Source organism: Glycine max, chromosome 14, assembly GCF_000004515.6.
Source record: "Glycine max cultivar Williams 82 chromosome 14, Glycine_max_v4.0, whole genome shotgun sequence".
Taxonomy (NCBI): Eukaryota; Viridiplantae; Streptophyta; class Magnoliopsida; order Fabales; family Fabaceae; genus Glycine; species Glycine max.
In genome coordinates, this window is record NC_038250.2 from 3,736,675 (window position 1) to 3,748,492 (window position 11,818).

General features: G+C 34.0%; 1 protein-coding gene across 1 annotated transcript; it reads right to left on the bottom strand.

Moving 5' to 3' along the window:
• Positions 1-6,349: 6,349 nt before the first annotated feature.
• Positions 6,350-11,006, bottom strand: LOC100797314 (MDIS1-interacting receptor like kinase 2). Its single transcript, XM_026125422.2, has 3 exons — positions 9,127-11,006; positions 6,882-8,381; positions 6,350-6,772 (listed from the first exon to the last, which is right to left on the bottom strand). The coding sequence occupies exons 1-3, from the start codon at positions 10,367-10,369 to the stop codon at positions 6,411-6,413; spliced, it is 3,105 nt and encodes a 1,034-aa protein (XP_025981207.2). The 5' UTR covers positions 10,370-11,006; the 3' UTR covers positions 6,350-6,410.
• Between the last annotated feature and the right edge of the window lie 812 nt (positions 11,007-11,818).

The window sequence follows — 11,818 nt, forward strand, 5'->3', positions numbered from 1 at the left end:
TAAAAGATTAAAAGATCCAAAAGATATAAAAAAGATAAATAAGGAAGATCTTTTGCATCAAGTCTAAGTCTACTTTAGTAGCTATAAATAGAAAGTCGGACCAAGGGGAAAGACTCACTGAGTCTCAGAGCACTCTCACTATTACCTAAAGACAGATAACTCTTTTCTGTTATTATCTTTATCCCTTCATTTCTTTCACCCCTTTCATTGTAAAGCCGGCCGGTCATGAGTGACTAAACCCCTAGTTAGGGTCTGGCAGGTCTGTTTTATTTTGCATTCTCATCTTTACATTCTTTTAGGGGTTAGACACTCGGGAGAGGGTAACTTCTAATAAAGCTTTAAAGAAAATATGCATGAATCAATTTTGGGAGTTAGATACTCGGGAGAGGGTAACTTCTAACAGAACAACAATAAAGGATTTAATAAGAATATCATTGCTAGACATAGAATGATGGTTTTATGCCCATGCATTCATGCAAACATCTAGAATTCATACTTCAAGCATTTTATTTGTCGAGTCTTTTCAAAGGAATTTGGGATATAGATAAATAAAATAGGCTTGTCATTGTGAGAAATCAGGGGTAAGTAAATGAATAGATGTGGGTAGAATATATCTAATTGCATTGACAAAGAAAAATCATAAACTCATGCATCCTAGACAGACAAGGCATGTTAGGTCCTAACATTTGCATTTCATTGAATTCTCTCTTTAATTATCTTGCTTTTAATTCACGCATTTCTTAATTCACTATTATTGCCTTCTATTCTTTCGTCTACTCTTTTCCTCTATTGTTTTTCTTTTATAAATTGAAAAGTATCCAAGATAAGTACAACACAAAATCCCTGTGAAATCGACACTCGGACTTTCGAGATTTTATTACTTGGACATTTGGTACACTTGCCAAACGCCTAACAGGAACCTCTATAAGAGAGAAAGATAAGGAAGAAACTTGTATTATTTTTCTGTTGTCCAATACATTCATGTTTACTCCTATATATATGCATCAATGATGTTGTGATTTGAAAAGAAGATAACAGGATTCTAGAGAATTCTAGTGAATTCTAGCAATAACAGAATTTAGACAACAATAACAGAAATTTAGACAAGTATCAGACAATATTATTCCTTGTCCTGCCACCTCAGTATTCCCTTAACATAATGGATTACACAAAATCCCTTATGTGCTAAGATTAGGTGATCTTTCTAGTGGGCCTCTGCTGTATGCTAGTGATTGTTCCTATCGTGCCTGGTTGTATTGTATCTGATGGTGGTTGTCGTGTTACTCCCTCCATAACAAGGTCCCATTTTAGTTGAGCACCAAATGATAGGGATGAGCGTGTACTAGTTTTCAAGGAACCAGGAACCTCCAGCAAGTAGTAAGAGAGAAAGGAAGAACAGAGAAGAGAGTAAAGGAAATTGGATAATTTTCATTCATGCCTTGCTTGTTATTTACATTAGTATTTATAGACTTCATTCTAATATAAAAGATTCTCGAAATATTTGGTCCTAACAAAATTTGTCCACATTGTCCCCTAGGAGCTAACAATGCCAAGTAAGGACATTCTAGAAGGTGGCCTTAGTTGTTGGCCTCACCATTCTTCCTCAAACGTAATCATTGAGGTAAGAAGGTTTTGAAATCCTTCTTTTGATCTTAGTTTCTATTTGCACCTCCTCTTTTGCTTTTATGACTCCTGCCTGCATTTCTGTTTGTAAGCCCGTATCAACCAAATCATGAGCATCTTCTCTATTTCATCAATAATATGTGAGCATCTTGAATTTGAAAAAAAAACTATGCTTTCATCATTTTCTGGAAGCACGATTTTAATCTGAAGAATGATTGATGTACGAAATGTATGTTACCTACCTACCGAGAAATATATGCTAGAAGTAAATTTATTATTAATTATTTATAAGTTCCTATAAGAAAAATAATAATAATTAAGATTTACTTAAATTAATCTATGTATGATCCGTGTTAAATCTGTTTGTTTTTTTTTATTATTCATTCAGCATGAACGACCTTGTTTTGAGCCGGGATAACTTTACTGTTTTTATTCGAACAATTTTTAACATGTTTTCATTAATTGAATGTGAACCTTTTATCTTTTGAAATCAATTTAAAGTTAATGTGTTTTTAAAAAAAAATTTGCATGATTTTATTTTCTTTTATTCATTATTTGTGAGAATAGAGAGTGTCACACACCAAAACAAGAAAGCAATGATTCAACATTTATCATAACAAGAAAGCAATGATTCAACATTTATCATAACAAGAAAGAATTGTGCCCGAGGGAGATAATGAATTTTGCATTTATATGGGCAACAATTAAAGTGGCATAGTTATGCATAATAGGAGCTCAATATGAAGTGGATTGTTTTCAGCTTTGTCAGGCGTGGAAGAAGCATATTTCTTTTTCTTCTTCTTTTTTTAATATAAGGTATAAGAAGAAGCCTATTTCATAGTCTGGTAGAGGATGTGAGAAGAATTAGTTCTAATGCTTCAAGGCAAGAATTGCTATTCACAAAAAAGACAAGGCAAGCTGTCCGTTGTTTAGCTTCCTTGTCTTTTTATTTCTTAGATGGATGTTGAGTTTTGGACGAGGTCCCATTTCAGTTGGACCAAACCATGGGCAATGATGTATCTTCTCTATTTCATCAATAATATTTGAGCTTCTTGAATTTGAAAAAAAAAAAACTCTGCTTTCACCGTTTTCTGGAAGCACGATTTAATCTCTGAAGAATGATTGATGTACGAAATGTATGTTACCTACCTACCGAGAAATATATGCTAGAAGTAAATTTATTATTAATTATTTCTAAATCTCTATAAGAAAAATAATAATAATTAAGATTTACTTTAATTAATTATGACTTTACTTAAATTACTTTTCAGATTCTTTGAGGAAAAACAAAATCAAATCAATTAATTTGTATCCTATGATAAGCTCTCTGATCGGCATCAACTTCAACTTTAAGCCCAATTTCATGTATGATCCGTGTTAAATCAGATTAGAGCCTCTCCATGAATCAACCAAAAGAAAAAACTCAGCTCCATAAAAAGTATAAATCTATGTTTAAAGTTTCTTCAAACATCAAGATCATATTAGTTACATTACTGGAGTCCCCAAGTTAGACTTGACTTTCTTTGTGAGTTTATCTTGCTCTTCTTTCTAAGTCTTGCTCATCTTCTGTTTCCTTGCACATTTTTCTTACGTTGAAAAACACAAATAATTAAGTGCAATCATGAAATGTCAAAACATGAATCACATGAAAGTGTCGACAATTGGGTTATTTTCTTACAAAAATTTATTTAGTTAATGCATTAAAACATCTAAAATATAATGGATTTATCGGCTATACAAGAAAACCAGGTGATCACAAAAGAATAATTGGTTTCTAGAGTTATGCTCTTAAACTTATACCTAGTAAAATTGTTACACAATAACCCTATAACTATGCGGTATTACATGATTTCTTACAATGCAGACAGACAAAAATGCTTACAATGCAAAATAAATCCAAGTTCAAATATTTTAGAGTTGTCCAATTGTAATAACAGGAAATGGACCCATTAAAGGTGATTTTGGCATCACAATTCACAAACACCTGATACACTTATGACCTTTTCTATGTACCTTTTTATATTTTTTTCCATTTTTATTATGATACATTTATTCAAATTCCTTATCACCTTTTCTAAGTAAATCATGTTTTTATTATTTTTTTATAATTTTACACTTTTCATTTATTTCAATAGTTAATTTTATTGAATATTTAATAAGTTAGTTTTTCAGTTTTCAGCTACCAGTTTTCACTATGTTTGTTAAGGCATTTCAGTTAATTTTTAAATTTTTTTATTAGCTAAAAGGTTTGTTTGACTATTTGGTAAACAATTTTTTAATAGCTTTTGACGTTTTTTAAAATTCTACTTGAAGTGACATTTTTTAAAACATCAGCTTCTAATTTTTTATATTTTCTTTTCTTTTATCTTCAATATATTTACTAGTTATCTTTTTAAAATAAATCATGATTTTTTTTGTCACTTTACACTGTTTAATTACTTCAACAATTAGTTTTATCAAATTTTTAGTTAGCGTTTGAGTTAGTTTCATCAAACATATCCTTAGTAGCTTCTAGCGTTTTTTGAAATATTACTTGAAGTAATATTTTTTAAAACACTAATTTGTAGTTTTTTTATGTTTTCTTCCATTTTATTCTTTATATATTTATCTAATTTTCTAGTTACCCTTTTTTAATAAATTATTATTTTATTATTTTTGTATAATTTTACACTTTTCAACTACTTCAACAATTAATTTTACCAAACATTTATAATTTAATAAGCTAATTTTTCAATTTTCAGCTTTTGATTACCAATTAACTTTTTAGCTTTCAGGTAATTTTTCAACTTGTTTTATCAAACATAGCCTAGGTCTACAAAAAAAAACCTAATCTACCTAAAAAAGGAAATAAAATCATAAAAATAAACTTTGATATTTTCATTCATTGATTGATTTCCTAAAGAAGGAATACACTTATAAATAGTCATAATTGATATCAATCAATGGATACTAATTATTCATTGAGGGCAAGGCCCAATGTGAGGCGAGGTAATGTTAGGATGAACTTAGAAAGACCCAAATATATCCTAAAATTAAAGTAATTAAAGGATTATATTGGGCTGAGTTAAATATTTTATATTATAATTTTATTTATGATCAGAATGAAATGATGTTGACATTTGGATAAATATTATCCATGGATTAATATCATTTATCAGTATCTAAATGTATTTTCCTTTGCCTATTATTATGAATGAAAAATATGAATGTTATCTTTTATCTTCTATTTAGCTTTAATAGTAGTTTTATGTAGCTTTAGTGTTGCCTAGCTTTTAGCACTCTATATAACATGGGTTGTAGACTACAATATGCATGATGCGTCAGCTTCTTCAATCTTTGGCACCGTGGCTAATAATCTGTCGTCAGGGTATATCTGAACATTATATATTTTGTTTGTTTGTTACTACAGCTTAATTTCTCATTTTAGAACTTGACTGGTTTCTTTCTCCCTCAAGAAACAAAGTATTAAGTATTAACTTCATGCATGGCATATTAGTCCCACTTTTCATTGACCATATATGTACTTCTTGCTGCATCCAAGGTTTTAAAAAGATTTTGCTTATCTGCAACGTCAAAAAAATTGAGATCTCTACCATTACATTAACTGAGGCTGCATCAATTGTGTATTATCTGCAATTTTGCACATTACAAAGATTATAATGAAAACGCAACGCTAATGATGACCACAAGTTAAAACCTTAGCTGCAGGCGGCATCCCTAGGAAGGCACAAGTCAGTTATTTACAATGAAATTGCCCAAGACTTTAACCCGGTATAGACAGATCAAATTAGCATCCCCACCACGTGGTGTGAAAAAGACTTGTCTAGTTGTAAAGTACACAAATCAAACATGAGACATAATATATAATAGAAACGAAAAAATTATATACTTTTCCATTCAATACAAGTTCTTCCCATCAAGACACTAACATGCGATCTTGTTTAGGATAAGGGTACATAAGATTTTCTTGGATTTTCCAAGTCGAGAGTTGCAGATTTTTTTTGTTTTTCCTCCTCGCTTCTGGTCCACTGTTGGCAACTTGGCTCAATTTTTTAGGTGAGTTTGAGATAATAATCATAGTATATATTCATCGGTTGAAAATTAAGAAGAGACTCGTTGATTTTCAATTAATCCAACAGCTGGCACTACAATTAATTACGTTCAAATTGGGGCCGAGTGCAAGAGTGCTCTACCTGATTGGAATCCAAGAAGCATATATTGAAGTAATGCATTTGATTTGGCTTCTTTTAATTTCCGATTTTTGAAGGATTTATTTATAAAAAAAAAACATAAAAATCCCAAACTAGTTTGATTTGATTAGAAAATAAAAATTTTGAAATTAGACGCCACACTGAAGAGTGAAGACTAGAGCTAAAATCGATCCCAAACTGCTTCCTTTGTAGCAACTGTATTTTGAATATCATTTAGAACTATGGTCAATCTGCAATAAAATTCGCATAAGAATATTTTGAACAATAGATTTTAATAAAAATCACTACCGCAAATGGTATTTAGACTATATATGCATCATTAATTGGAAGAGATTTCAAGTGGTACGTTAATTTTGAAATATATAGTGAAAATATCCTTAATTACTTAAAGAAATCACTGCTGTCTCCCTTTAAAACTAGACCATATTTATTCAACCTACAAAATAAAGACTCCGGGTCTTACTTAAAGACATAAGACAGCTTTGCAATATTTTCCAGGTCTGACAAAATAGAAGAAGCATGCACACAACAAACATTAATATAACAAAAAGCTTACAACACACCAGAAAACAAGGTTCAATTATCTCTGAGTTGACCAAGTGTGATCATGGATAATAAATTCACTGAAGATGATCTTGGCATCACAAACTCGTTATACACTTGTTCCATGCTTGGGCGAAAACGTGGACTTTCACTTAAGCAAGCTAATGTTATTTTTGCAATCAAGATCACCTCCTTAACAACTGGCTTCTCTGGATGAGGTAGTCGTTGCTCCAACACATCTTTTAACAGCAAATTGGACACTGATGGCATTGCAGAGGGTGATAATAATGAAGAAATCAGATCCCCTGGATGTTTTCCCATCATTATTTCCAAACAAAGCACTCCAAAACTAAAAACATCACATTTCTCATTCACTTCCATAGTATAAGCAAGCTCTGTAATATATCAAAATATGAAAATGATATTACACAAGAAGTAGCATGACTTATTATTGAAACAAGTATATATATAGGATTAAATTCCTAAGAACAAAAATGGCCTAACCTGGTGCAGAATATCCACATGTGCCTGCAAACACGGTTAAATTTTGTGAATCAGGATTCAGAATTTTAGCTGTTCCGAAGTCAGAGATGTGGGCTTCATAATCCAAATCTATAAGAACATTCTTGCTTGATATGTCACGGTGAACAATAGGAGGAAAGCAACCATGATGCATATAGTACAAAGCACTTGCCATACCTTTAACAACCTTCACCCTCCTTTCCCAATCAAACATTGTTGCACGCGTATCATCGGTTAGTACTTTATCCAAGCTACCACCCTCTAGGAACTCGTAAACCAAAAAGGAGAAGCGTGAATGTAAACAATATCCAAGTGACTTCACAATGTTACGATGCTTGATCTCTGCCAAGGCTTTAACCTCAGTTGTAAAAGCTCTTAAAGCGGGTGTTTCCTCGTTGGTTGAAGCATGAAGTTTTTTCACAGCAACAATATGTTCTGTGGGTAATATTGCCTTATAAACAGATGCAGACCCTCCTTCTCCAATGAGATATTTATCATCAAACCCCTCTGTGGCTTCCAAGATATCTTCATACACTAATTTTCCATCATAACTCCATATGAAATAATGATCCTGACTTCTTTCTTCTTCAGCCTCCACCTTTTTGCCTTTGCTTGCTCTTCGATTGCAAATGCATAACGAAACTCCAACCACGAATGCCACTAGAATTAGAGAACCCAAAGTAAGAAGTAATGCCAACATGATGACATTTCTTTTCCCTTTATCATGAGATGGGGTGTCGCAAGGCACCAAACTGGAGGCATTTCCACACAAGCCTTTATTATTTTTCAATGCATCAAATGGAGCATTAAGAAAGGCTGGAATGTTAGGAATTGAACCCTCCAATTGGTTGTTAGATATGTCAACATTTGCCAAGCTATTCTTAAAATCAGGAATGGCTCCTGATAGATTGTTGTTTGAGAGGTTTAGTGTTTCCAATCTTTGCAAAGTTGCAAGTTCTGCTGGTATTTTTCCGTTTAACAAATTCCTACTAAGGTCAAGATCTTGAAGAGATTGCAATTGGTTAAATTCTGATGGAATGCTTTCTGTGAATTCATTCTTGCTCAAGTTCAAGTAAAGTAACTTGTGCAACTCTCCCACCTGTTTTGGAACCGGGCCACCTAAATTATTTGCTGCAAGCTTAAGATTTGTAAGGCGAGACAAGTCTCCTATTTCTGCAGGAATGTTGCCAGAAAGTTCATTGTCGCCTATTGACAACTTCCACAAAGTGGTCAGGTTCCCAAGTTCCTTTGGAATTTTTCCTGTTAGATGATTTGAAGACAAGACTAGTACTTGTAATTTGGGTGCCTGGCCGAGTTCTGGGGGTATACCACCAGATAAATTGTTGTTGGATATCCTAAGGCTTGTGAGACCAGGACACTTAGCCCAGTTTGGTGAAATGTGGCCATAAAAGTTATTGCTACTCAGATCAATGTAGTTCAACTCTGGATATACACCAAAAACAACAACAACAACAACAACACCTTATCCCACTGAGTCTGTAAAGACTGGAGCAATTTTTCAGGCTTTTTGGAACTGGACCCGTGAAATAATTATAGTCAGCAGCAAATTGGTCAAGTGAACCACCAAGGCAAATTTGTTGCGGCAAAGGGCCAGTAAAACTGTTTGTAGATAGTTGTCCATCTGGTCTACTCTCCTCACTACAGAGTCTACCGGTCTTCTCTCTACATGCCCAAACCATCTAAGTCTATTTTTCACCATCTTCTCTACAATAGGCGCTACTCCAACCCTCTCTCTAATAGCTTCGTTTCTAATTTTATCCTGTCGAGTCTTACCACACATCCACCGCAACATCCTCATCTCCGTTACACCTACTTTATTCTCATGTTGGCTCTTGACCGCCCAACATTCTGTTCCGTACAAAATCGCCGGTCTTACCGCAGTCCGATAAAACTTTCCCTTTAGCTTGATCGGTACCTTTGCATCACATAACACCCCCGATGCTTTTCTTCATTTCATCCATCCTGCTTGAATGCGATGATTCACATCCCCTTCAATTTCTCCATCATCCTGTATTACAGACCCAAGATATTTAAACCGTGTGACTTGAGGGATAATATGGTCTCCTATTTTCACCTCTGAGTTAGAAACCCTCCTTCTTTTGTTGAACTTACATTCCATATACTCCGATTTGCTTCTGCTTAGGCGAAAGCCATGTGTTTCTAGAACTCGTCTCCAAGTTTCCAACCTCTCATTCAACTCATACACCAAAAACATCTGATATATTTCCGGTCAACCGGTTTCCATCTAGTCTGAGTCTGTAAAGACTGGAGCAATTTTTCAGGCTTTTTGGAACTGGACCCGTGAAATAATTATAGTCAGCAGCAAATTGGTCAAGTGAACCACCAAGGCAAATTTGTTGCGGCAAAGGGCCAGTAAAACTGTTTGTAGATAGTTGTAAGCTTATGAAATTGGTGAGGTTATTCATTGCGGGTGGTAATCTACCATGAAGTGTGTTTTCGAACACTAGTAAATAGGTGAGCTTTGTCAAATTTCCAAAGGTGGCAGGAATAGTTCCGGAAATATTGTTTTGACAAAGGTCTAAGATCATTAGATTGACCAAGTTTCCGATGGAGGTAGGAATTGATCCAGAAATCATGTTAGTGCCAATGGACAAATTGACCAGCTTTGTCAAGTTTCCAATACTGGAAGGAATTAATCCTGAAATATTATTTTGATCGATTTCAAAGACAATCAAATTGACCAAGTCTCCTATGTAGGGTGGAATGGGACCAGAAAGACTATTGTCTGAGAGCTTAAGGCTTTCTAAATTTGTCAAGTTTCTAACTGAAGGAATTTGACCAGAGATGGAGTTACTTGACAGATTAAGTTCAACGAGGTTGGCCAACATTCCAATTGTTGGAGGAATGGTGCCAGAAAGGTTATTGAATCCAAGTAATAAATACTTCAAGCTCCGCAGTTGTCCAATCTCCTTAGGAATGTAGCCAGAAAGTTTATTGCTTGCTAAGTTTAGCCATGACAAGCTAGACAACTTCATCATGGAGATAGGGATTGAGCCATTAAAAAGATTATCATCCATTATCAACTGAGAAACTCTGGACAAGTTAGCAATTTGCTGAGGAATAGTTCCACTAAAACGGTTGTAACTGATATCCAGAGTTAGCAGCTTGGGAAAGGAAGAGAAGTTGAGAGTGTGAAGAGTACCTTTTAGCCCAAGATTTGTGACACTTATAGCGGTCACAGAGTTGGATTCTTTACAAACGATTCCTTTCCACCTGCAAGGACTGACACCACTTGTCCATGAAGACAGAGAAGCTTGGCTTTGGTTATCAAGGCTAGCTCTCCACTCAAGTAGAGCACTTGCTTCGGTCCCTTCATAAGCAGTGATGGCAGCAAAGGCAAAAGAAGAAAACCTGAAAATTTGGGAGGAATGGAGGCTTAGGAGTGAACACAGAATTAGACCAATCAATGAAAGCTTAGTGAAAACCATGTTTGATCTATTGGGTGATTATTGTGAGGTACAAAATGTTGGACGCTCAGAGCTACCACGTTCTAAGTCGCGGGCCTCGCGAGGCTCCAAGTTGTTTGGCAAATTGAAATTCCCTTACACTTGTCCTAAGTCTTACAGAATTGAAAATTTCAACTATCCTTCAATTACGGTGCGTCATCCTGGGTCAAAGACCGTAAGTGTTACTCGTACAGTTACAAATGTTGGGCCTCCAAGCACGTATGTTGTGAATACTCACGGGTCAAAGGGGATTAAGGTTCTTGTTCAACCATGTTCGTTGACTTTTAAGAGAACCGGAGAAAAGAAGTTTCAGGTTATACTGCGGCCAATTGGTGCCAGTCATGGGTTGCCTTTATTTGGGAATTTGTCTTGGACAGATGGCAGGCACAGAGTAACCAGTCCTATCACAATTCTGCCTAAGAAATCACTCTCGATCAGCATTCTTATGTTATCATTGTTGTCTTTTGAGTGTGTTTGCATTTGCTGTTTTTTAGGCTGTTATGTTTTTATTTTTTATTTTTATTTTTTATGTAAAGCTTTGTCATAAATAAGGTATTTTTAGAATGCTGATGGAATTGGAGCTATCATCAAAGAACTAGTAATGATCGGAGGAAAATCAAGCAAATTTAAATCACGTTTTTGTCTTTACTCTTTAATAAAGGAACCACACAACATCCTACGCGAACATCAAGCAAAAATAGTTATCACTTCATATGATTGTCATCCATCTAAAAGCTTATCATTTAAACACAACTAGCAAAAGAGAAAAAGAAATATTAAATAAATAAGATTTTGGTTTGGTGTCTGTCACAGTTCAAGATTTTGAGGTAGCCACACTGATATTAATGGTACCCAAACATGCTGTAACTACAAGAAAATGTCATTAGAGACCAACCAAATCGGTCTCTAAATTGGGTATATAGGTCTGCATACATTAGAGACCGAAGAGGAGCAGTCTGAACAACCCAAGTCGGTAAATCGTTATTGTAAGAAATTTATTTCTAGCGAAACAGAGACCAAATCCAAATCGGTCACTATGTAACAAATTCTTTTATTCAGTGACCAGACCATTTTCGGTCACTAAGGATAACATCATTAACACTGTTAGCAACAAAAATTGTTTGGTGCCATTTTGACAACTATTTTACTATTTTATAATTTTGAATTGAATAATATTTTCTTAAACTCACCGTTAGTTTAAAAGTTCTTTTTACATAGATCATATATGCAAAATTTGATATTGATCCAAAATCTGTTGTTGTCTTGTTCATTATAGTTAAAATCAATATAATATAACATTTTAAAATATACTAAAATATAGATCATTTGATTATCTTTTTGTTGTTGTTCAACTTTGACAAAATTTAACATAAACAATCTTGACAATATGTAGATATATTTCAATAGTTGAATCAACAAAAATCACGTTTT